We start from the raw sequence: 26,337 nt of genomic DNA, 5'->3' as shown, positions 1-26,337 counted from the left end.
CGCATGCAGTGACATTTTGGCGCAAATCTACAAGAATCCCGACGTCTGCTTGCAGGAGTACAAAGCTCTATGATCTTCGACATGTATCCATTGAGACCCACAAGATCTCTGCACGAAATCTCTAGCCAAGCTTTGTCGATTGTGTAAAGTAGATCTGCGATTATACGCGGAATGAAGGGCATGTATAGCCAGAGCACTTCCCAATCAACACCAGTCTAATTCCAATCATATGAAATGGCCCCGAGACCTTGTGATAAATCTAAATCAAACAGCATTCTGCACAGCAATGAAGAGCAACACATGCACAATGCAACCGAGCCTCCCAAGGACAACCGACTTCCGAGAGAACTGCATATAGCATAAGACCAACATTTAAACATCGGTCTTTCTCTTAAGAGGCGAAAAAAGGAAAAAAAAGGAAAAATAAAAACAGTAAACAATAATAAAACACCCGGGGACTAACATCCTCGTTCGGCTAATAAAAAGGGTCATAAAAATCGTATTTTTTTTGTTTCCCGCTCATCACCACGGTTTCGCGCACGTAGAGTAATCACTAGGACCACCCGTAGATTTGATCCTCTCTGTCTTGATGCAATAAATTCATTCCCGCTTCTCCTGATTTACCCCACAGTGTGCGAGAACAAGAAGCTAACTGACTCGCCGTTGTGTGTACGACGGCATGCCTCGGCCAATGTAGGGCTGATATCAATGGTCTTGATCTTTTCGCAACGCTCTTGCTTGTCGCCCAATGGGACAGTGTTGCTGACGATAATGCTGCGAGGAATATTAGCCAAATGTGATTCTAAGACTGTATGGCCCGTAGGAGTGGAATTTCGAATGTGCACATACCGCTTGAGGCAACTGCCGTTCAGGTTCTCAATAGCCTTGCCAGAAAGAATACCGTGCACGACAATGGCGTTGACTTCAGTGGCGCCGTGCTGGATGACAGTCTCGGCAGCCTTGGCGAGAGTGCCACAGGTATCGGCCATATCGTCGACGATGATGGCGACCTTGTCCTTGACGTTGCCGACAAGGACCATGCGCGAGACCTCGTTGGGACGGGCACGTTCCTTGTGAATAAGCGCGAATTGCAAGTCCAGGCGATCAGCGATGGCAGTAGCACTAACGGCAATTCAAATTAGCCCTTTGAACTACATCTACTACACAGATACACATGTAGTATCGGAAAAGGGAGCAACTCACCGCTTGGCACCGCCAGCATCGGGGCTGACAATGACACAGTTGCTGACATCGAGGTTCTCACGGATGTACTTGAGCATGCTGGGCTCGGCGTACAGGTTGTCGACGGGGACGTTGAAGAAGCCCTGGATCTGACTGGCGTGCAGGTCCATAGTAATGACATGGTTGCAGCCGGCGGTCTGGAGCATGTTCGCCATAAGCTTGGCGGTGATGGGAGCACGGCTCTTGTCCTTCTTGTCTTGGCGGGCGTAAGGGAAGTTGGGGATGACAGCTGTGATACGGCGGGCAGAGGCGGTCTTGCAAGCGTTGATCATGATGAGGAGCTCCATGAGTCCATCGTTGATATCATCGGGTTTCGTAGATTGGAGAATGAAGACTGCGATAAGTCATATGTATGAGTGGGGGTTGATTCTCATGTTATCACGATTAAGGTGGGATATCTGTACCATCTTCGTCTCGCACGCTCTCGCCGATTGTAACACTGGTCTCTTGGTTGGAGTATTGCAAGACCATAATCTTGGTCAACTCAATTCCGAGTCTGGTGTTCTTACATTAGCCGGTAGCCCAGTCATGAGCTAGTCGGTGGCACATACCGGTCAGCAACGAGGTTGGCGAGCTCGGGGTGACTGTTGCCAGTCAAGAGCTTAATGGAGTTGGCAGACATGATGCAGAGCTCTGTAGGATAGTGAGAAGAGGGAGATTCAATTCAAAGAAGCACAAAACACCAAGATGACCGTGTTCGGCTCGAAAAATCGATTTTCTCCGCTCGGCCCCGCATGACTTTTTTTTCTAGGCAGTCCCGTGACGGGCTCACCGCCTGATGATATAATCCCCGCGTCAACCTTGCCCTATCTACTCCGTCCCCCAGAGGTGTATCTATACAAGTAGCAAGTGTATAAGACACTATAGACAACTAGGTATCTTACGCCATTACAATAAAACAAAGCGATTTTGAAAATAAAGAAATAAATGCAGCAATCTAAGTACATATCGAGGACTGGAACGAATTCGGTTGACCTGCACTTCAACCGAATCCCTATCCAGTAGCCTCAGTTTTCATCTGCTCATAAAGAAAATTCTTGCTAGTCCATACCAGCCTTCCGTATTCTCTTTACTCATCCTCAGTAAAAAGGATTCCCGTTGACAGAAACGCCATACAAATGCTTTGGCTTGAAAAAACCATTCACGTGCCGTAGAAGAGGAGATCAGTCTAGGCAAACCCGAAGTATTCACTGCCAGCAGTCATGGCCGTGTAAAGGCGGTGTCGGAGATCCTCATAACTTTCATACTCGGGAAGATCAAGCTCTGTTAAAAATAATTAGTACATTGCGCGGATGCAAAGGCCGGGGAAGGGAAATACTTACGGTTGAAACAAGTGTGCGAGCTGGGAAGGCGATCCTTGTTGCCGTAATCGCGATGGATGTTGAATTTGCTCACACCGTTCATGCCCTCAAGTTCTTTGAAGCCATTGAGGGGAACCTTACTGGTTCCAGTGACGAACTGTAGAAGCTTGGCACGCTCCTCTTTGTCAAATGAACGGACAGCACGCCAGAACCACTGGATCTGCGGAGAGGAGGCGGAGTAGTTGTGGTACTCGGTGTTGTTCTTCCACTCATCCACGTCGATCTCAGGAAGACCGGAAATCAAGAGTTCCAGCTCCTGCTCGTTGAAAATGGAAATAAGGTCGGGAGGAATGATCTCGTGGAAGCCCATGAGGAAGTTATCCAATTGTTCGCGGACTGACTCGACCAGGCGATATTCAACCACACGCTGGACGTACTCTTCCTTGTTCTCTTGTGTAACGGGAATGTCTTGACCGCCGGGCTTCAGGTCGATGACCTGCTTCTCGCCAAAGTCATCGGTTTCAATGGAGAAAGTCTCGGTGATGATGTCGGTAATGTCATTCTCCAGCATCCAGAGGAGTGATTTGTAGTAGTCTAGGTCGAGGGTTTCCATATCTTTAATAGACACGGTTCGTCCGAGCATATTCTTGTAGACTACTCGGCTGAAGTGGCAGTCGAGAACACGGCCTTCATACAAGGCCTTACCGATGATTCGTCCAATGAATTTGAAGAACATGAGATGTTCGGAGTTGACGCCACTGAGTCGGTTGGGGTGGAATGTAGTTCGATCGGCAGCAACAGGGATGAACAAGGCATAGTTGGGGTTGAACATGCCACGGGCGAGGACTTGGAACCACTCTCGGGTGACACCACCGGCATCAACACCCTCCTCGCCGTGGAATCGTACATTCAATTTGCCATACTTCAACTCCTCCGCATTCTTGAAGTACAAGGACTTGAAAGAGTCAAGGAAGACTTCAGCTCTGCGCACAGATAGCTGAAGAGGAGGATGGGGGTGGCGAGGCTCGGCGCCACGAGAGTGCACACGACGAGTGAAGTAGTTGCGCTTGTTGTCGAATTCCAGGACCTTGGGATTCTTGACCAGCAGAGAGAAAGTACCGCTCATCAGGCGAGGGTTCTGACGGACCAGCTCATTGAGAATCTTGCGATGTTCTTCGGTGAACTTAAAGAAGATATTCTCCATACTGAGACCAGTATCAGATGGGGCACTGTTGACAGACAATTCACGGCTGCCCCGAGATAGTGGCTGATCCTTCAGCGTGGTATTCTTGCAGACAACCATCAATGCCTCAACCAAAGGTAGGAGAATAGTAGCAACGTTAAGCATGTTCTTCTTCCACTTAATGACGCCCAAGCAATCGCTCAGCTTGGTCCACAACGGACCGAACGTGGCGCTCTCATAGAGGCGCTTGAGCACATCCTCCTTGGGGGCAGATTCGGGCTCAGAGCCCTTGGACTTGTCCACTCTTGTAGGATCAAACAGGTAATCGAGTGCTGTGAGGATACGTAGTAATTTCGCTTGGTCTGAACTGGCTGGGGAGAACTTGGCCAGAGCAAGCCCTTGCATGTCGGTACCAGTCTTGGCTTGGTGAATATGAGGAAGAAGATCCTCCAAATCACCCAGGATGGTATCGCTGAGGGCTTGAGCTTGAGCAACCAATTCATTACCGATAACATCCCTGGCTCCAGGAACAGCAGAAAGGTTGTTGATGGTGGAAAGGGTATCGCGGAAGGTCTTGCCATTGCACTCACGAGCCGCAAGGATGTGAACAACTAGTCGGAAGTTGTGATCTGGGACAACAGGAGGCTCGATTGTTCGCTTCTTGCGCTTCTCCTCCTCGGCTGGCTTCTTAGAATCTTCAGGCTTCTTGGCTTCAGCTGAAGTAGTTTCCGCACCCTCTGTGGTCTCTGGGCCAGTGGCTCCAGGGGTTTCCACTGTAGGCAGCGGAGCATCAGTCATGGATGTGTCCACGTTGGAAGCAGCAGCCTCGGGGGCTTGATCAGTAGGTCCTTCTATTTGAGCTCGTTCAGGCTTCTTGCCCTTGTCTTCTTCTTGTCGCTCCTTCTCACGGCGGAGGAGAACAGTCAATGGCTGTGTGATACTGCTTAAGAGGGCAGATAGTTGCTCCATGCAGTTAGGGCTTTCCATGATCAACTTGCGGTCCAAAAGAGAAAGCAGGGCATTTAGAGCGAACTTGTTAGCACGGCTCTCTTTACCCTTACCCTTGCGCAAGGACTTGAGTTTGGCAGATGAAGCAGAATCATGCTCCGTGAGGAAGAACCAGGCAATGTGAGGATTGAACTGCGACAAGAAAGACAATGTGGCGAGACATTGTTGGATGACCATAAGTGGGGTCACTTCACTGCTGACGCTTGAAGCAGTCTGGAGAGCGAGGTTTCGCTTGTTAGGCTGTGGTGTTTTCTGTGTACCTGGTGCTTTGGCGCGCAGAGAGAGATGCGAGAAACTACGTTCGATCGCAGTGGAATCGACACTGCCATCCTGCAAAACCGAGAGAAGAAGGCTGATAACCTCACTCCGGTTCTGACGGTTCTCGCAAACATTGTGAAGGATATCGTTTAGCTGATGTCGAGCGTTCCCATGAAGAGGCATGAACATCAGGCGCAGAAGGGTTGCAACGCCAGCCTTGTCGAGCATTTGAACAATCTGACGTCTCTGTTCTTTCTTCGTCCCTTGGGTTGCAGCAGGCTCAATTCTCTGACGGTGGTCAAGGGCTCCCATGTCACCAAACTGGGCCATACGTCGGCCGCTACCACCCATACCGCGAGCTTCGGGCAAGTACTCTGGGCCCAAGGTTGCAAGGACATCCTCGGGTTGATCAGCCAGGACAGCTTGTCGCAAAGAGGGATCAAGAGTAGCGAGGAAGCTGAGAGCGTCCATTTCTTCTGCTGGTTGAGTGGCAGAAGGAGCAGCGCCAGCTCCACCTGCAGTGGCTGCCTGTCGACGTGCAGTTTCGCGTTCACGTCGGCGTCGATCGGCTGCTTCTTGTTGTAGCAATTCTTCACGGATATCGACGGGCAAGGCCTCAAGGAATTCTTGGTTAATCTCTGTATCCTCCTCACCTGCAGCGGCAGCCTGTGAACGTTGTTCAGAAAGCTGTTGCATAATGACTTCCTCCCGAAGTTCCTCGGGCAGAGCCTCTAGATATTCTGGGTCAATCTCCAGACCGGTGATATCAAGTGGGCGGCCTCTGATGTTTGTGTGAACCCGACGAGCAGGCTCAGTGGGCTGGGCTTCGGCTTGGGTAGATGGGCCAGCGGTTTCGACCGTGGTACCGGTTTCCTGAACATCTTCCATAGGCTCATCCGCCCCAGCAGCTCGGCGCTCGGCTTCCTGCTGTTCTTTCTCTGCCTGTAGTCGGGCAGCTTCTTCCTCTTCCTTTTGCTTACGCTGGCGTTCCTTTTCTTCAGCAGCGATGCGATCTTGGCGCTCCTTCTCAGCTTGTTCGGCTTGAAGGCGTTTGCGTTCCTCTTCCGCATGTTTCCGGCGCTGCTTCTCCTCCTCGATAGCGAGGGGAACCAAAGCCTTCAGAATGGAACCAATGACACGCTGAGTGCGCTCAATACATTGGCTGCTGAAAAGAATGCGGGCCTCCTCTTGCCAGCGGCTCCTGGTGGTTCCGAGACCAAACTTGACAGCAGTTTGCGGATCATCGCTGCGAGTACGAGCTGGAGGGCCTGGCAATCGAGAGATTCCAAGCATGTCCTGGAGGCGGCCGGGTAAAACAGCCCGTCGATCGACATGGAGATGAATACCGTCAGGGCGAGTGACAACGCCGAAACCTGGCGCCGCCTGTCCGCCTATGGCTTGCATGATGGCATTCATGAAGCTGATGGGGCTATCCATTGCGACAACTCGGCCACCTGCAGTGTCCATGGACTGGCCCCAATCAGCGAAAGGATCAGCAGCGGACGCACGGGGTGGAACATTAGGATCGGAGCGACCAGTCCGGGTGAGTAGAGGATTGGTACCATCGTCGTGACCGCGGGGCTGCATTTGAGTTCGGTGGACACGGTGGTAGGGTTGGATGGGAACGAGACCTGAGCGACCTGGCATGATTTCAGTCACAGTAGCCCATGCGGGTGGCGGGCCTCCGCGGAAGCGGGGTTGGTGTGCTCGGGGCATTGGAGGCTCATCGCCTTCCCATCCCCATGGCTCAAGAAGATCGTCGTCTTTTAAACAAATTAGTAATGATGCAGGAAGGAAGTTAGTATGCGAATTCGACTCACCTTCCATATCTCCATAAGATCCTTGTTCGTCATCGAAGTCGTCCATATCCTCGTCGAGTTCATCCATCTCGTCTTCATCCTCGACTAGATGAGAGGTCAGCGACTCTAATAGGCGCATCAGTGGGCGGAGGGAGGACAAACCATCTTCGTCTAGATCATCGAGGATTTCTTCGTGGATGTCACCACCTAGGCCATCGCCATGGAGATCATCAAGTCCGGTAGCCTCATTGAGAGCACGGAACAGGTCGCCAATCCGTTGGTCTTCACCCTGGTGTCGAGTGGATTGTCTCATGTCGGCCATTTCATCTTCGAACTGGTTCATCATCTCGACCTCCTCTTCATCTTCAGTCATTTCTTCGCTCTCCCAATCATCCTCTCCGCCATCTTCGAGGCTTTCATTGTCCCGATCGCCACCGATTTCACCATCATACATATCATCATGCATGTCCGAATGATCATGTTCCTCGTCGTCGTCATCCTCATCGTCGTCTTCATCTTCGTCGAGGATAACTTCGACCGCGTCGCCGGAAAGGCCTTCGATTGGACCCATGCCATCTTCGTCCTCATCGCTGACGACTTCGCCATCATCTTCAGCAATGTCCTCATCGTAGTCCATTTCCTCATCATATTCATCATCATACATCTCATCGTCTTCGCCTTCTGATTCTTCGGTGCTGCTTTCTTCTTCGTCATGGCGAGGTTCTAGCATACCAAGAGTAGAGTGGCGGAAGAGATCAGGCGTTTCTTCGCGTTCATCTTCCATGTCAGAAACGGAGGTTGCCGAGGAGATATCATCGTCTTCGTTGTCACCTTGAATGGTGATGTCCGAGTTCTCGCTGAGGAGCACAGCAGTCTGGGTAAGTTTGTTCAACGGACGAAGGATGTACTTGATGACACGTTTGGATGATGGGAAGTTCAAGTCCACATCGGCCACTGAAGCAGTAAGCGCAGGTATGAAGTTCTTTTCGAACATGGTCTTAGCAAGCTGCCTAGTTGACGTTGGGAAGCCGGCATCATTGGAGAAGGAGTATCCACTAAGCATTTTGTCAAAAAGATCGGCGAGAGACATGAGCTTGGAGTATTTGGAATCTAGAGGCTCATTAGAGGTCATAGCATCCTTGTAGGACCGAAGAGCATGTTCCAGCACAAAACGCCGAACAAAAGCGAGTTCAGGCTCGTCCTCTTCATACTTCGGTTCAGTGCGACGTCTACCGACGCCGCCGAACTCGCCAGTCTTGGTGCAAAGGGCGACGAGGACTTGCATAGTCCATGTGGACGTCATGCTGCGTTTCTTGAATGCCAAGGTCTCATCGTGCTCCATAGTGCCGAGGGGAACAAGCACATTCAAAAAGTAATTGAGAACTCCGGAGCGGGGCTTAGAGGGAGTGGTCGCAAGGGGATCGGCTTTGCGGGAGAAGTTGATGAATTCAACCTTGGTTCGATTGTAAGAGGCGAGAAGTTCAGTCAAGCACTGAAGGAGCAGACAGCGGTATATGTAAATCGGGTGCTCGTCTGCTTTGAATGGGGGCTTCTCTGCCTTCTTGGAACCGCGAGATGCCTGGGCATCCGCAGTGCTCGAAACCGAAGGACTAGGCTCATCCACAGCCATCTCGACATCGGTTTGAGTATCAGATTGATCCGCTGTCTGCTCCGAAAAATCGGGGCCAGACTCCTTGTCGTCAACATCCTTGTAGGAAAGAAGTTCCGAGAGTAGGTAGTGAATGACACCATCCGGGTTCTCCACAACTGGAGCCTTAAGCTCGGCACCCTTAGCTTGAATCTTGTTCTTGTCCTCCTTATTCTTGTCCTTGTCTTCGGGTGCAGATGCGTCATCTGCAGTGGATGGTTCTGGCTTGTTTTCATCAGGAGGGGCAGCGAGTCGTCCTCGCTTTTGTTGACGATCTTTGTCAGCCTTCAATCCAAGAGCGTGCAGACGTTGGGGATTGTCATAGTCATATCGGACAAAGCGTAGCTTATCATTTGTAACCTCCACAAAAATATCGGGAGCTCTCAGCACGAGGTGATGCATCTGTCGTAAATAGCTATTGATGTCAATCTGGCGATTGTTCTTGGACTCAAAGTTGGCAACAATCTCGCTCCTCATGATCTGCCTGATGGTAGCTTCGTCCTCAACGATGTGACGTAGGATCAACATGAATGCGCTTTGAAGCTTATCATTCGTGGAACTGGAAAGCTGTTTAACCATCACGAACAAACGTTGGAGGTTTCGCTTTTCACCAAAGCGGGTGGCAATACAGCGCTCGCGTGTGAGAATCACCAATACACGACAAATGGAGAGGGCGAGTGTATCATCCTTGCCCACTCTGGGTAGAATCTCGACAAGGGCGTCGAAAAGCTGGGCCTTCTCATCGATGTATATGAGAGGTTCTTCAAGGGAGGCCGGTTCGTTGCTACTAGGAGTGGGATCCTCAGGACTTGGCGGATTCCAGGATATTTTTGGAGGCTGACAGTCATCGGATAACATCTTCTCGAGAATAAGCAGGACGTGCCCAACCCAAGGGAAAGTTTCTTGTTCAACCTTCTCAGGCGTCGGAAGCTTGATGAATCCAAGGAAAGTTACGAAGCAATCTTTAAGCTCTTCAAGGGTAGCAAGGTACATGTCCTGATCTTGGAGGGTCAAGGCGAGAATATGGGCATAAGCCGCGATCTTTTTGCCGGCTGTCTGGAAGTTCTCCATCTGCAGAGAGACCAACGATTGAACAAGGGTCTCTCCGATGTCTCGACGGAAGTTCTCAGGCTCGCTATGCTTCTTGATCGCCGAAGTGATCAAGTCAGACAGCTCGAAAGAGACGTCATGGTGTTCGTTCAGGATGTCCAGAGCCCGATCGATCAGGTTCGCGCGAACCTTTTGCCTCTCTGCATCCAGGTCCTCGATTGTAACCATATGACGATGTTTGACTGGGTCCCCCTGCGATGGTGCAGAAGGTTCAGAGGAGTTGTCCCCGTTATTGCGACCATCAGGCTGGCTCTGATTCGATGACTCGCTTCGGCCATTGTTATCCATGCCATCATTATCGTTAAGAACACTGTCCAAAGCTCTAGCCAGCCCATCGTGCATATCAGCATCGCCATCGCCCCCGGGTGCTGAAGGGGGTGGCATTATATCGGCCATTGAGCGTCTGCCCGCTTGGGCCAGGAGCATTTGTAGTGCAGAGCGGTCTATGAGCCCACTGCTGTGATCGAAAGCCTGAACCTCCCCAATAAGTGGGTCGTCGAGGGAGTCAATTCCAGAAGCAGGCTCGGGGACCCCAGTTTGGATATCATTGGGACCCGGAGGAACTCTTGGGGGAGCCCGTAGCCACTGCTGCGCCTGGCAATATTCTTCGGCCGCGACCAAAAGATTATTGCAACGGTACAGGGCTTCTTTGTTAAGATCAATATCTGTATATCCCTTGTCTAACAAAGCGGCTGCTCGTTCAGTGTGGACGACGAATGGCTTTTTAGGAGTATCAATCAAGACAGGAGGTTTATCTGCTTTACGGGCTGCGCCAGTCTCATATTCGCCATCCAAGGAGGACCGCATGATGTCAATTAACAATCTGACGATTGGACTCGACGACTGGGTCGCAAAGTCCGAGTTCCACATGTCTTGGGCCATGGGCAGAATCTCCATGCGGAGCTCTACCAAAAATTGACCTGGCTGGAAGTAATCGGAACGTTCCCGGTCCCGTTCGTGAGTAGTCAAGGCTTGCGTCTGACTCGAATCCACGATGAATTTTCCAGCGGTAAGGTCTGCAAATAACCCAAGAATGATCTTAATTCCACCATAGCCCGATGCAAGTCGATCGGCAAGCTCTTTGTCCTGGTCAGGAATGGACTCTGCCGAGGGAAGGGACTTGATGTCGTTCAAGAAAACTTCACAAATGTCTTTCAACACCTTGAGGCCGTTGTTCTTCTTGAATGCAACGAGAACCGCAGTCAGGTAGTTCGGGGTAGGACGTTCGGTTGAAACTTCATAGAGAAGGTGCGAGAAATGGGAGAGAATGACAATAAGATATGCAAAGCGGTGCTTGTGGCTATCACTTGAATTGGCAGGGTTGAACTGCAGCTGGCGAAGAATACCTTCAGCGATAGCATCTGAGACCAGGCTAGCGTTCTGTCTTTGCTTCTGGAGCGGATCCCCGCGTCTCTTGCCTATCATTCCGAGTCCGAGATTGTGCAAGAATCCCGTAATCGAGGTTGGCAAAGCACTTAAAAGATAGCGAAGCGTACGCGCATTCTGGAAAGCTGGACAGGTTTCATCCACTTCACTATCATCCTTCGAGTCCTGGGCTGGCTGAGCCTGAACAGGATCTGATGCACCAGAGCCTTCCGGTTGAGGTACGGCGCCAGAAGTTGCTGGAGGCTCCTGAGAGGTGCCAGAAGCCGAAGCACCCTTCGACTTTCCAGACCCATGCTTTTCAGCCGAGGCCTGTGTGGCTTCAAGCCACTTCTCGGGGATATTCTTCTCCAGCAAGATACCTTCCCATACACAAGAAGCAACAAGGTTGGTCAATGAAGAAATCAAGGTACAGTAGTGATCCGCAAGGTTAGCTTGGCCAAAAATGGAGGTGGACTGGCCGGGACGGGCTTGGTACAATGGCAAAGCGAAAACCTCACGAAGGACGTCGGTCAGAAGAAGGACAGCGTTCAGGTGCCTGACAAAGAATGTGCCAGATTTGGCAGCAGTGGTAGCTTCGAGAGCTGGCTTTTTCGAATCTGTCGGCTGTATCAATTCCGTGAAGAATCCCGATCCAGTGGGCGCAGTCCAAAAGGCCGAAAGATTGTCCACTGCTGTTTGGGCACGTCGGACGAGAGAGGGCACCACAAGATGAGGCTTCGATTCCGCAAGCATGTGGATAAGCACAGTGACCTCCTGATTGGCGTTGGTTCCGTGGAAATCGAATGCTAAGCTTTGAAGAGTTGCGAGATCCAACAGGAACTCAGCGCCCCCGGCCAGAACGAAGGATGTGCAATTTGTCTGGTTCTCAAAGAAAGCACCCAGGAATCGAAGAGCTGGGAACAGATAGTCCGTAGCTGTGAGTCCATGCTCGTCCTTATCTTTAGGCTCAAAGTCGGGGCCCGGCGAAGGAAGAACATGATCTAGATGCCCAACGACTAACTTCCCCCATTAGGAAGAGCGTTCGAATTTAGCTGGGGAGCACCAAACGATGCGGGGTCTTCTACGGATGCATCGACTGCTGTGCCGATGTCTCGGAACAGCGAGAAGATATCACCCGAGATAACTGTTTTACCGTCGGAATCTTGAGCCCACAGCTTGGTGCCCATACCTTGTTCCCAGGCCTTAACTCGACCCAGCATGTTAACACGAGCAGCCATTACGAGAACTGCAGACATGATAGAAGTTTTCAAGGCAGGGTGATGTCGAACAAGCTCATCAAATGTCGTGCCCAATGAACGAACCAATTCCGGGTCATCCTTCAGACACTTGACATGATCAGGGTTCTCAAAGATTTCGAAGAAACTTTCCAGTGCATCGGAGGACTGGAAGAGATCCAGGCCGGAGGAGTTCAAGCAAATGGCCCCAAAAGCACCAGGAATACAAGCAAGAGCATCAGCTGCGGGCATAATGCCAGGTGCAAGGGGAGTGCCCTGAGGTCTAACAATAGCGTACTCGCGATCTTTATTCTTTCCCTCGGACTGGATAGCGGCTTCAGCGCTGGGCGGCTGGGTTGCAGTTTCGTCCTCGGATACGCGGTCTTCGGGCTCCACCGCCGGCGGCTTCTCCATAACCTGGAGCTCACGGCCCATGACAGCGGCAAGAAGGCTTTTACTGAGACCAGCTTCAGCAATAACAGCATAGCTAGTGGGCTCATTGTGAATGAAGCTGCTGAGAATGTTGACGGCATTGCTCCACACATGCGAACCGAATATGCGAGCATTCTCGAACACAAGACGGAGAGAAGTCAACAGCTGAGGTGAATCAATTAGGTTTCGTAGCACACGATCAAAGCCACCACTGGCGTGTTGCATAATGTGATTGACGAAACGGAACATCCAGCGGAGGGTCTGCTGTTGGAAGTAAGGGATTTGATAATCAACTGATGGATTCTTGTATTGAACAGGGAATCCATCTCCGCGGTTGACCTTCCCAAAAGCAGTCTTGGTCTCATAGTCAATCAAATCAGACATCGCGTCAAAGCCCTTTGCGGTTGTCAATGTGCCCAGTGCATCCCGAACTGCATGCACGAAGGTATCAAGGAACTCCATAATGCGAGAATAGACTCGGCGGGATTTTTCTGTCCGCAAATTCAGAACGTCAACAAACATGGGGATCAAACCAGCTGCGACCAGGGTCTCTGGTGTGCGCGTGCTTGAGCTCGGGAGGGTGCGCAGAAGTGCAAGTAGAGCGTCCCGCCACTCATCGTGGTAAGCATCATCCGGATCATTGTTTTCGGGGCTCAGTTCATTGACCATCTTACGGGTCAAAAACATCAGGACTCCGTGATTGACATTGACGCTCAAAGCTGCACAAACATCAACAGCACGGGCCTTATGCTTGGCCAGTGCATCCAGCGCCTGGATCGCCAATGTTTGGACGTATCGCGAGACTTCGAGATCCCCGCTGGCTCCCAGGTGAACTAGTTCAGCAAGCTGATAGGAGAGCTGAAGGCGCTTAGGTTGCTCCAGATCAGACTGAAGAACCTTTTGTTGGAAGGCACTCTCGGGCTGGACATGGGCCAAGTTGGTCACTGCCAGCGCTCTGATGGAAAGAATCTGTTCCCGCGTAGCACGCGATGTTGTCAATGCCTTTGCAACTCGAGCTTTGTGAAGCAACTCATATTTTGATTCCAGGGGCAACTGAGGCAGGTTAGCCACAAGAAGATCTTCCAGGTTTGCAGCAGAAACTTTCGAATGGGAAAGTTCCAGGACTTTGCCTCCACGCGCAGTCTCTTCAGCTTTCCCGCCGGCGGAGCCTGGGGTTTCATCTACACCTCGACTCAGATGAGGAGTGGGATGTGTTGCACTGCGTCGCAGGGGAGTTGGCGTGGTTGGAACGTGCGAGCCTGGTTCGGTTTGTCCAAATTCGGATGTGGTTCTTGCCTGTTCAGAGCCTGAGGGGTAGTAGAGAATGCGAACACCGCCCCATTCTTCCCAGCCATCACTATCACGCACAAGGGAAACCAGCTCATTGGCATTGATTTTGGTCTGGGCTGCCTTTTCCTTCCCTTTGGTTGAAACAGCAGGGGACGTGGCAAACGGCGTTTTACTGGCAATGACAGGACGAGGGAAAGGTGCTGCGATCTTCTGCAACTTCTCGAGATCAAGAGCATAGTGGGATTGCAATACGGACTGTTGATGGGCGCCGCGTTGGCGGGAGTGGTACCGTTGAGCCAAGCAGAGAGACAGCCGTAAGGTGGACTGGAGGAGAGACAGTGAGGTGGTGTTCAACAGGTCGCCCAGGCGATCACTGCTGCTGTACAAGCTGCGATTTCCACATTTTTCGAGCAATAGACGAGAAAAATCAAGGATTCCTTCCACAAGCTCTCTATCTCCATCAGGGCCATATCCCAGAGCATTCAGCTTGGCATCAACACCCTCTGTAGGCTTCTTGCTCTCATCAGCCGAGTATGAGTCCTCCAATACACCTCGGGTAAACGATTGAGTCTGCGGTCCAGTGTTCAGGAAGTATTTCTCAACAGCCGATGCCAGAATCTCGTCGAACCGGTCCAGAACATTGATCCAATGATAGAGATCACCACGTGGGAATGGCCATAGTTTCGGGAATGTGCTAAGAAGTGACGGGAGCTCTGGAATGGGGATACTCGTGGCCTGTACGATAAACTCTCGCAAAAAAGGTGACTGTAATAGGAGGAAAATTTTTTAGTTGGGTTGCACATCAGGCTGCCGGGGGAGTCACTCACGATTGTAGCCTCATGCTTTTGGCTGGCTACCTTCTTAATTCTCCCCATGATAACGATCGGTTTCAACAGTCAAACATGAGGGAGTCGATAGATTCCAGGAGGGTTGTCTCCTAGAGAGGTTGGACTAAGGAGGTCTTCAAGACCAGTGTCGCGGAGAAAGCGCGAAGATGCCTTATGACGTTTTTGGTGTTTTCTGCCTCAACGAAAACCGAATCGACTCAACGTGATCACCAACTGAGCAATGTTTCGAAAATGCAAATCAAAGAGATGCTAGATCGAACTTGTCATTCAATCGGGAAGAAACTTGGATTAAGAAAGCTCAGATATGAGAGCTGAAAGATGAGATATCAGTGAGCGGTCAAAGTAGCTACGGAAAACGAGTGCAGGTCGTTATCCCTAGAGGTTTGACGTAGAGGTAAGAAGGCTATTAAAAGGAAAGGATGACAGGAGGGGGTTGGTTGATAAAACAAGAAGAGAAAAGGTACGATCAACGCAAAGGGAAGATTCGTGAATGGAAGCTGGTCTTGCCGGCAGATGGAAGGGCGGAGCGGCTCTGGCTGATTCCCCCCGCAGGGCCTGAGGCATCGATCTCTTCCCACTTCCAAGTTCTTTGACACCACACATGATGCAATTGTTGAGGTTTTTATTACTGAAAGGGGAATATAATGAAAGCTACAAATGCTTGTTTATCTCTGCTAAGGGGCATGGCCACATTTTGAAAGCCAGTTCCATTTTAATCAATGTTCGGTGAAACAACTGAGGAAACACATGTAAGCTATACAAACTAACCATGGCGATCATAAACAGTACAGAGAGGTCTCCCAAAACAAGCACACATCTCTGGAAATACCACATTCATATGTATGGCTTTTACTCCTTCCTGGAAGGCAGGTCTCCGTCCCATTGGACTTTCATAGTCACAGGGAACGGACTGAAGCTCTTGTGCTCGGCATCCATATACATAGCAATTCCTCCCAGTGCATCCAGCCTCTTCAGATGACCTTGAGGTCCAGGGGCACGGCGCAAGTTATCTAGTCGTCCAAAGACCTTGAGCATAGTGGAAAGCGCAATAGGGCACATCTTGACACCCAGGCATTGATGGGCACCAAAGCCAAAGTGAGTGTACAGGCTCATATCACGATCAAGACGGACCTTATCGGGGTCGGGGAATGCAATAGGATCACGGCCTGCAACAACCTATAATTCGCACGGTCTGTTAACATCGGAACGACAATGAAAGCGAGAGCTTACAGGGGCCATTAAACAACTTACCAAGTTACAAATGAGTTCCTGGCCAGCCTTCAAAGTAACCTCCTTGCCATTGTCATCGATCACTGTAGGTTTTGTCACAATGCGTGGCAATGCCACAGAACATCGGAGTCTCGCTCCTTCCATGAAGCTGTATATAGTTAGTATGTGTCCTATCGAGGCATAGTTAAAATGGAAGGGAGAAGCTTACTATCGCACGAGGAGCTCGTCAGCCTCGGGAGTGTCCTCCCTGGACAAACGCTGGATTTCAGCCAAATGCTCTGCCGCCTCTTCGGAGAGGTAGTAGTCAATGCATTGAGAGAAAAGCTGGCCTTGATTGGCAACTAATGCGCCAGCCATGGGGAGAATATGCGACCACACAATATCCTTCACTGGCAACTCGCTGTCTAGCAACCGTTGGATCATGTGAACCCCGTATTCGCTCAAAATATCGTGGCGGTGAAGGCGGTTGACCAGGTTCGAAATGAAACCAGACTTAGCGACGAGCTCAACGTTGGCCAAAGTCAGCTCACCCAGCTGCTGCGCAACGCTGCGAGCAGTCTGGGAAAGCTGGAATGACTTGGACACATCAACATCATAGAAAATACAAGCAAAGATCACGGCCAGGATTTGGTACAACTCCTGCTCGCTGAACACGCCTCTCGGGTTAGACTCTGTCTTAAGAGACAGAGAAAAGACGTTGGCACAGAAGTGGACTTGGGCAAGTACGGCAACATCACGAACGATATCGACATGGTTAACCCCAGCGACGTTGAATGAGTTCCGCTCGAGAAGTTTCAAAGTAATATCCTCGTAGAAGGCCTTTACTTCGGATTCCCACTTGTCTCGGTGCAAAGCAGTGCCAAGCATCTTTCGGGAATTGGCGTTAGCAGGGAGATCGCCCGCCAGGGCAAAATCTCGACCATATGGACGGCCGCTATTCTCCATCAAGAATTGAATCTTCTCACCCCATCCTACCTTGAAGTTCTCTTGGTCATTCAAGATCTTTGTGCAGGCAGCGTGGGAATTGATGAAGGGAACTGGGTCTTTCAACATAGGTCGGTCGAAGCTGTAGGTTTTGGCATGACCAAGGCTGGTTAGGATCTTCTTGTTCTCATCAGGCACAACCATCGGGAAGTGGGCATAAACGGAATCGCCGCGGAAATGGTTGGGGAACGCCTTCAGAATCAGCTTGTAGATGACCTGGCCGCCGTCAACAGAGACGTCATGGTTGATCTCGTTATACGCCCAATTCGTGAGGTGCTTTGGTGTGAAGTCGACGGTATAGTGGCGATCGCCACGAACCAAAGCGACAGCGTCTGAGAGAATGGCCCGTGAAGTCGTGAAGTTGGTGCATAGACCGCTACCCGGGGTCATAGGCTGCTTGGCCTCTTCAACCACGAGGCCAGGGTATAACTCCACAAGGTCTGGATGATCATAGAAATGCCTCAGCTGGTTGGAGATATAGGGGTCTGGGTTGATCTCTTCAAAAGTTTTGTAAGAAGCCAAACCAAAGTATTGACGGAACTCGTTCAAGGTAGCCAGATTCCAAGAACGTGCCTGCTTGATGCCGAGAACCTCAATGCTTCTGAAGACCTCGGGGACATTGAGAGCACCAAACGCTCCAGCAGGATCCTCAACACTCTCTTGCCAGATTTGGACTAGGTCACTGTCGTCAAATTTACCATCTGCCTGGCGTTGCAGTTTGGCGAAGGGACGCTCTTGAGGATCTACGGGAAGTTTTGATTCCCACTGCCCAAGGCCACGGCCGAATTGCTGCAAGCTAATCTCCTGTGGCTCTTTTCCTTCGAATATCTCTCTGTATAGATCATCTGACCATTTTGCATCCCGAGCCGAGATACAAGAATGCCAGCGATAAACCAAGTTGAACTCGGCTGACACTTGGTTTCCGGTAGCCTGGGTAGGGGCCTCTCCGAGCAAGCCGTCCTTCATCTCCGCGCGGGGATCCAAGCTCCATGTGCTATCGGTTCGGTTGACATTGAGAATGGTCCGAACATAATCCTTCAGAATGATGTTGACATAAAGACCACAGGTAACTAGGCGCGCAGTCTGGAAGAGATCGTTATCCCAGGTGGCATAGGCTTGGGTATTTGACTCATCCGGCTTGGTGAACCGGCCACCTTCATTGATAGCCGCCAATTGTGCAGCAACAGAATTGTGGAAACGGTTGAACATGATGAGAAGGACACCCACACCAGGGGGGAATCCCAGAACCCGCTTAGTGGAGAAGCAGTCGGGCTTCAACTTTCCATCCTTGAATGTTCTGACTGTGTCCTGCTCTTTCTGGTTGTTACCATACAGCGGAGACAAGTCCAAGTACGAGGAGGTCAATGACTTTGTTTGGTCCCGAGGATCCGTCTGGAACAGGTCTAAGAGATGTTAGTCGCAATGGCTTTGACGCTTGTGATCACAAAGATCTCAATAGAAAGCCTTATCTTACCATGGATGATAATCGAAGCGAGATAGAATAACACGCTGGAAATCTTGTTTGGGTGTTCCTTGAAGTCTTTCCTGGCCAGAAGACTATCGAAAAGAGCCTCGGGTTCCGGAAGAGAAGCAGGCTGCATGGTCTTTGGCCGAACAGACCGTGCGTATGCGCTGCCGGCAGCTCCAATTTGAGGCCAGAAAGCATTCTAGGGCTACTTAGTAGAGGTTCTCAGTGCTGGGAAATGGGATAGTCCATACGTTTCCAGATCCATCAGCCTTACGGTATGCTGTATCACGTCCAAGATAACTGCATCGCCAGTCAGTCACTGAACGATGCCATCATTGATCGACATGAAATTGGAAGATGGATCAACTCACGAGACAGGCGGGTGTTCCAGATCACCCCACAATTGAGCGAGGAAAGTATTCGTGAGCTCCTTGCCATTTCGAGATGTCGAAGGCAGGCCGGCAGCAAGCTGTAGAGAGGTCAGAAGGTACACATAGCCATTTTTCCTCGAGAGTACGGACTTGGATCACTCGCTCCATAGTATAGTCTCTATCGTTCACAGCTCCGCCAGTCACGGCAGTTTTCGCGACCTCGGCCAATGTTTTGGCATCTTGCAAGTCAACATGAAGCAGATCCTTAGCAAGGCCTGTCACACTAGGTGTCTGCACATAGCTGCCATCGCCGGTTTGAGTGGGCAATGGCCGTAAGGCTGCAGCCACAACTTTCTCGACCTGGGCGAGCTTGTTGCGGTTGGAATTGGAATCTCCCTCGGCCATGGTGGATTGGGAGAATATAATACAAGCGAATAGTACAGAGAAACTTCAAGCGCGAACTATGATCGATCTGTTAGTTTCTGTGGCATTGGGTACGAGCAGATGAGCAAAGCGATCATATTTTGTGACTTGGGCTTTTGTAAGGCCATGAGATCGAACAATGTGTACAAAGGATGACAAACTGTGGAATTGGAAACCAGTGAAAAAACCAGTCTCTTACCGATATACGTCAAGCAGAGGTGATTTAGGTGAAGTATGGGGGCGAGGCGAACGGTTCAGGAACAGTTATCCTGGGGTAGACTCGCGATAGCGTATATAGGAAGACAGCAATATAAGAGCTACAATCGGAGTAGGTAGGGAGAAGAGAAGTAGATCATCATGCGATCATTTCGGCGGAAATGGGATAGGATCATTATTATAGGTTTCCCATGGGATTCACGGAGTAATCCGAGGGCCATCAGCCGAGCATAGCGTACGGCTGAACTCACCCTCTCACATCCAAAAAAGTCCACCCAGGTCTCCATTTGGATAGTCATACTTAGCGCACTTTCAGTGGACTTCCCTGGAGATGACGAGCGCCCCACTGGCTGCGCTCAGCAATCAGATATCTCTGATTCGCGCGTGCTCTATCCCCTGTCAAACAAGTCCCCTAGGTATGTCCTGATAGATGCCTAGCATGTTCCCACTCAATGACTTACGGCGGATGGACCGGAATACGAAAGCCTAGCTCAATTGAGAGACACGAGCTATATTAGTTTATGCAATGGCATATCTCATTTCCCACACAGAAGATGTGGTCTCACTCCTATGATTGGAGCAAAAGCGGACCCTCAGGATCTGCGGTGGGCTTAGACTCTGCAGAATAATGGTTTTTTTCTCAGCAAAATGTACGGAGTAAACCACAACTAAGATCATGAAACTCCGTAGATCTCCAATAGCGTTCCAGGGGTTGTCACGGTTGGGGCGTTGATTGGCAATGTCGCTCGGCCAGACTAACCGTGCAAGATGGAGCTGAGACCTGGCGGGGCGATATTATTCGCTTTTGATTTGACGTTACCATTAGAGATTATGATGTCTTTCTCCTCAGTTCAGCTGCCTACAACCCAGCCTTAGCCCGTTTGCTTTGACCCGCTAGACTACATAATGCGCCTTGCAAGTACATTAGTCTGTCTTTAGCCTCCTGCGCGGGTTTCAGCTGACAACGCTGGGGCCAGATGACTCGAGAGGCTATAAAGCCTTTGTTGTGACAGACAATGGTAACAAGGTGGCTCTCTGAGAACCTCCATGAATGTATGATGCATATGATGCATTGAGCAGAGTCGACGGGCACACGGGTGTGCCATTGGCTGACAGGCCAGTCCAATCTCCAGCATGTAAGGCAGTCTGGACAAGATACATCCCGGGCAACAAGCATAGCCACGCGCCGAGTCGCCGAGATGCAACAATTGTACGACTTGCCTAGAAATCCCCAGCATACCCTTGTTCCCAGTAAGCCGGGCAAATTAATTTCAGGAAACCCAACTATTGGATTTTGGCCTCAGGTGTCAACACGTGACGTCAACCGAGGCCCAAACTGTAGAGTGTTGGGACTAGAGAATTCTTTGCCAATTGCGATCTCAACGAGTTCTCTAGGTGGTCTCAAATTAGCATCATAATTCAAGCATTCCATTGCTTGAGCTAATTCATCAGAATCATGGCGGCTGCTAACATCAAGCTCGTCGTTCAGCCAAGGGGTACGCATATATACATCCTGTTTACCCAAAGCTCTCATAAACACCACAGAGAGGATACTCGAAAAGCACTTTGCTAAATTGAATACAGGCAAGCCTATCCGCAAGCTCCCTAAGGAAATTGAGATCTCTCTCGATGCCTCCAGCGAAGAATTGCACACTGCGCTCTCCGCGGTATCCGGCTGCTCAATCCATCGCATGAGAATCACCAAGGGCAGCGACCACAGCGTGGTCCCGAATTCAAAGAACACAACCATTGAGGACACCGGCATGCGAAACTCAAGTGTGATCTATGTCAAGGATCTCGGTACGTGTTGCTAAGCCAAATAATGGACAGCCCGAATTCAACTTCCAGCAAACCGACAAAAAGCAACACTGACATATCATTCTTCAATCCCACAGGACCTCAAATCGCCTGGCGCACCGTCTTCATCATTGAATATCTAGGCCCGCTCCTGATCCCCGCGCTCTTCCTCTTCCCGCTCCGACCTCTTCTGTACTTTAACTTCGACAAGCCCCTCCCCGAACCCTCCGACCTGCAACTCCTCGTCTGCGCTCTGCTGATCGTACACTTCCTGAAGCGCGAGTTCGAGACGATCTTTGTGCACCGTTTCAGCAGTGCCACCATGCCCGCCCGCAACATCTTCAAGAACAGCGCCCACTACTGGATTCTGGCTGGCTTCAACATCGCCTACTGGGTCTTCCGCCCAGATGCGACTGCTGCCAGCACCACACCCAACATGGCTCTTGTGTACGCCGGTCTGGCACTCTTTGTCTTCGGCGAGCTGGCCAACTTGAACGCCCACTACATCCTGCGTAACCTCCGTCGCCCCGGTACTACTGAGCGAGGCATCCCCACTGGATTCGGTTTCAGCATTGTCACCTGCCCCAACTACTTCTTTGAGATTCTGGCTTGGTTGGGTGTCTTCCTTGTCAGTCAGCTCAACTGGAGTGTGTTGTTCTTCATCTTCCTTGGTGGATTGCAGATGTGGAGCTGGGCTTGGAAGAAGGAGAAGCGCTACCGCAAGGAGTTCGGCGACAAATACAAGAAGAAGCGCTCTGTTATCCTCCCTGGCCTTGCTTAAGCTGGCAGGATAGCTGGCTCCAGTGTGGCATCTGGACATTCCATATGCTGTGGCACTGGGCTGAGTGGTTGAGTGGATGGAAGGAAGAGACGAAGAAAAACAATATCATGGTATCAAACTACCTTGATTAAGGACTTGGGTTAAATACCAAGCCGCCTATAGCATAATCCTCATCATCATGATTGAGACAAGATGCACTGATCGCTAATATCAGAAGGCGATGTATTATTTTGGTATTGCACATAGGGAAAAAATGAATGATTATCGTGTTCCTTTTGCAGCTATGCAAGTTCACCGAAAGCAAAAATACACCATATGATGAGATCCCCACGACTAAACGCCGACTAGACCTAGAACATTGTACAGAAGGAAAAAAACGCCACCTTCCCACGTGGAAACCATAGACTCCTTAATGCAAGCGTGCGCCACGTAAAAGCGCCCCAGAGCTGATCTTGAGCTGCAGACTATCTAGTTGCTCTTGGCCGTCCTCTCCCATAGTTTGTAGTATGGCTCCAGTTCATGGGCACAGTTCCGGGCAGCTCCCTCATCGCACCCGCGGAATTGGATCACGAGGTCACCACTCTTATAAAAACCATCCGAAGATGCACCAGGAGACTCCTTGCTGTAGGAGCTCATGATACGCTGAGGTACCAAGGCGGTTCGAGCAAGAACAGTTGGGTGCCACTGCATGATATGATCCTATAAGAATCCGGGTCAGATTGCAGGCTCTCAGATTTCAGATAAAGATCAGGCGGAGTAAAACTTACTAGTCCATGAGTCTCCGCTTTGGCAAAGTTATAGTTGCGATAAAGCGGATCAAACCAGATATCCAGGAAGAAGCGAGCGAAGTCTCCATTCTTCAAGATAAAGCTTCCGGGGTTCAAATCTTCCTTATCTTGGGTGATAATAAGGTCCACGTCCTTCTCTTTCAGGTGAGCGAATGTCTTGATTATGCTGTCGGGTGGTACAATCGGCACATCCTTTAACATCAGCTCTTCAAGACGGCCCTTCTCCAGAAGGTGAGACTTGAGGGATTTGGAAGGGTTCATAATCAAAGCGTGGGTGTCAAGATGGAAGAAATATGCCGCGCGAGGATGTGTGGCCATAGCATGACGAATGGCTGGTGCAACAGCCCAACTCTTCGGGGCATCACCAACGGCCTCGTCATAGTCCGATACGCTTGCGAAGAAGTTCGTGTAGCCTATTTGCGCTCGAGTTAGCTCGACATTATTGCATAGCGGTCTTTGCCATAAAATAGCATAGATAGATTCCATACCATGGCGCTTAGCGTAGTCCTCCCGGTTCGCGACAATCTTCTGGAGGTAGCTCTCACTGAGCCGCTGGCGGTCGAGCAGAGTGACGATTACCACATCAGAAGTATCCGCCGAAGCCGTAACGGAGGGCGAAAAATATAGGTAATTAAGGATGTAGATAAGAGACAAAAACGCAAATGTCAGGATCGTGATCGACTTCAATTGTTTTCTGCGATATGACGGCATTCGAGAGGAGCGGGCAAGAGGTAGAGCATGCGGGCTCCGCCGCGGAGGTAATGCGAACTGCATCACGGCGAGGAGTTATCCTTAGCGCTGTGGAACAGTACAAGGGACAGTTGTTCTGCCTGGATCAAATCATCGCAAGGACAAATTAGAAGATGAGGAAAATTGTCGAGGGAAGCTTGAAGATCGACACGGGTCCGAAGATCACGGCGAGATGTGGCGTCCGAATCCGGTCCACGGCACATTCCAACGGGCTTCCATCCCAGATCCCGCATTCAGTAGGAGTATTTGACAGCTTGGACATACTTGGGCTTGTTCAAAGATAAGAAAAATTTCGGTGATCGGCTTGATAATATTGTAAGCATTCGGTAGGGATTCGCGATCCCAGATTTCCATGTTTTTTTATAGATCGGAGGGTATGAACGGTACCTGGTAATCCTATCCACTCTCTGGCATCTTTTTGTTTTGGTTTAGAACATCTGAATCCACAAGAATAGCCCAGTGAGAGATATGAAATATATAGGTACATAGTATGTATTAACAATATTAGGTTGCTATTTCCTAGGAAGCAGGTGATGGTCTACCTAGGTACATGTAGGTAAGTGCCAGTGTCTGAACACCAGAATACTGGAGAAATCACGTATTGCGAATCAAAGTTAGGCTTGAAGATGGTTATTCCATTCAGTTGGGGCTTTGGGAATATGGTACTCTTAGCAATAAAATCTCATTACTCAATCAAATAGCGCGGTGCTATGTCTATATAAACTCTGAAGCTGCGTTTCGCAATCTGGTATATATTCGATATATATCGTTCATCCCAGAACATTGCTTATAAGTTGATGATGTTGTACAGGCTTAAATTGCAGGTATTACACCTATAAACAGTTTCTTGCAAACAAATTGCTTTCATGTATCAGTTGTGTTGTCAACGGGGATTTCCCAGATCGTCTCAGCCACGACTTCCCTAGAGGTCCCCGACAACATAGAGTTGTACACATAAATATAGGGTTCTGGGTTTTCCAAGAGGTGCCAATTTATCTCAAAGCCTTATACAATCAATTGAAATACAGTGGATTGAGTATGCTCATGTATAAGGGAACCGAATGAAAGATCATAAACTATATGTTTCCTAGGTAGGCCATTCAAATTTATGGACTTCATGACGATTTATTTGATGTTCTACTTAAGTAAATCCCAGTCTATGGAAGGACCAAGGGATCGGTCACCGGAGTGCATCTCCACGGTGTCTATTTGCTGTATTTAGCCCCAGATACATTTTCTCACGTCAATCATCATGCCCCGGTGTGTTTACGCATGATATATGAAAAGACTACGGAGGGTTTCCCTAGGAGTTTAAATAAGGACTTCCATATGTTACTTTCGCCTGACAAAAAAAGACACTTCGGCCGAAGGATGGTCATCTGTAATTTGAAAGCTATCTGTTTTCTCGTAACACACATCCATCATCCTTGGTCAATACCTACATGTAGGCACGTGGCTGGCATGAATGCGCGGGCTTTTTCTCCACTATAAAATGGTATTAGACATAACGAGTTGACGACGGATCGCCCATCGTTTCTCTTCTCTTTGCTCAGCGGAATTTGGGTTCCATCGACGATTAAATCCTAACTATACGAATTTGTGGTATCAAAATGCAGTCGATAGAAGCAACTTGATAAGTGAACACGAAATAACATTGGAGTATAAGTACACAGAAGACCCAATATGCAAATTGAAAAAAAGACACTGCACCCAAACGAGAAAGTTGTTACTATCATTTCCGCCACGAATAACGACATGGCATAAAAAGATGTCATAACTTCCATGGTGCACAAAAACCCATCCATCGCTCTTCGGGATAATGATACAAGCGCCTGTCCATCCCCCTCGACATGCAAGAGATCAAAACAGTCGTTCAAACTGATTTATTTGGCATAGGCCAGGGTGGTTCGTCGCTTGATACGAGGCTTGGTCAAGGCGTCGATGTCCAGGTTTTCAATCTTGTCCTTCATTTCCTCCTTCTTGCTCTGCACAAATTCCCTGAGAGTTGGGGGCTCAGGGATGCCCATAGCTGCGCGCTGTTTGGCAAATTGTTCCTTGATCTTGGGTGACTTCATAATCTGGTGTCGAAGGTTCCATCCGAAGGGACCGAGCTCCTTGAGACGTGTTGGACGATCCGAAAGCAAATAGTTGTCTAGGCCCTTGGCCTTGTAGATCGATCGCAGTGCGCGACGAGTAACCTTGATAAACAGATCCTCGCCTAGAGCCTCGCTCTCAATCTTCTTGCGGCGCACGTTGGGCTTCCAGCTGCGGCGGGTCTTGCCCTTGTTGCGTCCCTTGGAGATCTTGTTGCCGAATTGGATCGAGGCACCTCCGTAGAGACCGGAATCGGACTGCTTGTACCATTGAGATGGTCCGTAGGGGTAGGCTGGGGCGCTACCCGGTAGTTTCGGGACCGATTGTGCTGCCGGTGTCGTTGAGAAGGATCGCTTGGGTGTGGCGATGGAAAGGCTGCGGAAGGCCGCAGCCAGGGAGAAGGGAGCAGCCATTGCTGACCTCGTGTGTAGGCCTGCCATTGTGTTTGCCAGGTATCGGACTCTCACAAAATATTGAGAAAGCAGACAGTCGTCAATAGACAAGCGGAGGAGAGGACAAACGGGAAGAATTTGGGGCAGTTCACCGCCTTGGGTGCGGCGCTCTCATTTGACGATCCCTTGCTCGCGAATTTCGGCCAGAAGCATATCTCGCAGAGAACCATCGCGTTACCTCTCTTTTTTATCTGATCTGTTTCTTGGAAGCTTTGGTTTTTGATTCTATCGCTTATTACGACCCATTGAATCACCTTTCATCGA

General features: G+C 50.0%; 6 protein-coding genes across 6 annotated transcripts; 1 reads left to right on the top strand and 5 right to left on the bottom strand.

Moving 5' to 3' along the window:
• Nucleotides 1-620: 620 nt before the first annotated feature.
• On the bottom strand, nt 621-1,514 carry N7457_007036 (ribose-phosphate diphosphokinase; the record flags this gene model as incomplete). The annotated part of the gene is made up of 2 exons (XM_057178079.1): nt 621-1,122; nt 1,204-1,514. 2 exons carry the CDS (start codon nt 1,512-1,514, stop codon nt 621-623), a joined length of 813 nt encoding a protein of 270 aa, XP_057029823.1.
• An 896-nt stretch (nt 1,515-2,410) lies between these two features.
• tom1 (E3 ubiquitin-protein ligase TOM1) lies at nt 2,411-14,746 on the bottom strand (the record flags this gene model as incomplete). The annotated part of the gene is made up of 6 exons (XM_057178078.1): nt 2,411-2,505; nt 2,565-6,755; nt 6,813-6,896; nt 6,954-11,930; nt 11,978-14,636; nt 14,699-14,746. 6 exons carry the CDS (start codon nt 14,744-14,746, stop codon nt 2,411-2,413), a joined length of 12,054 nt encoding a protein of 4,017 aa, XP_057029822.1.
• Nucleotides 14,747-15,568: 822 nt separating this feature from the next.
• N7457_007034 (peroxidase/cytochrome P450 family protein) lies at nt 15,569-19,177 on the bottom strand (the record flags this gene model as incomplete). The annotated part of the gene is made up of 7 exons (XM_057178077.1): nt 15,569-15,895; nt 15,971-16,097; nt 16,158-18,336; nt 18,408-18,600; nt 18,653-18,701; nt 18,773-18,870; nt 18,923-19,177. 7 exons carry the CDS (start codon nt 19,175-19,177, stop codon nt 15,569-15,571), a joined length of 3,228 nt encoding a protein of 1,075 aa, XP_057029821.1.
• Nucleotides 19,178-20,867: 1,690 nt separating this feature from the next.
• On the top strand, nt 20,868-21,989 carry N7457_007033 (trans-2-enoyl-CoA reductase (NADPH) TSC13; the record flags this gene model as incomplete). The annotated part of the gene is made up of 3 exons (XM_057178076.1): nt 20,868-20,907; nt 20,996-21,211; nt 21,307-21,989. The coding sequence occupies 3 exons, from the start codon at nt 20,868-20,870 to the stop codon at nt 21,987-21,989; spliced, it is 939 nt and encodes a 312-aa protein (XP_057029820.1).
• A 468-nt stretch (nt 21,990-22,457) lies between these two features.
• On the bottom strand, nt 22,458-23,551 carry N7457_007032 (putative alpha-1,6-mannosyltransferase subunit; the record flags this gene model as incomplete). Its single annotated transcript, XM_057178075.1, has 3 exons — nt 22,458-22,688; nt 22,757-23,190; nt 23,266-23,551. 3 exons carry the CDS (start codon nt 23,549-23,551, stop codon nt 22,458-22,460), a joined length of 951 nt encoding a protein of 316 aa, XP_057029819.1.
• Nucleotides 23,552-25,410: 1,859 nt separating this feature from the next.
• N7457_007031 (mitochondrial 54S ribosomal protein bL28m) lies at nt 25,411-26,061 on the bottom strand (the record flags this gene model as incomplete). Its single annotated transcript, XM_057178074.1, has 1 exon — nt 25,411-26,061. The coding sequence occupies one exon, from the start codon at nt 26,059-26,061 to the stop codon at nt 25,411-25,413; it is 651 nt and encodes a 216-aa protein (XP_057029818.1).
• Nucleotides 26,062-26,337: the final 276 nt, after the last annotated feature.

This window comes from Penicillium paradoxum (assembly GCF_028828445.1).
Source record: "Penicillium paradoxum strain IBT 22861 chromosome Unknown utg000006l_segment0_segment0, whole genome shotgun sequence".
In the NCBI taxonomy this organism is placed as follows: domain Eukaryota; kingdom Fungi; phylum Ascomycota; class Eurotiomycetes; order Eurotiales; family Aspergillaceae; genus Penicillium; species Penicillium paradoxum.
The sequence above is the reverse complement of the archived record's forward strand: the minus strand, read 5'-3'. Positions and strand labels throughout refer to the sequence as shown.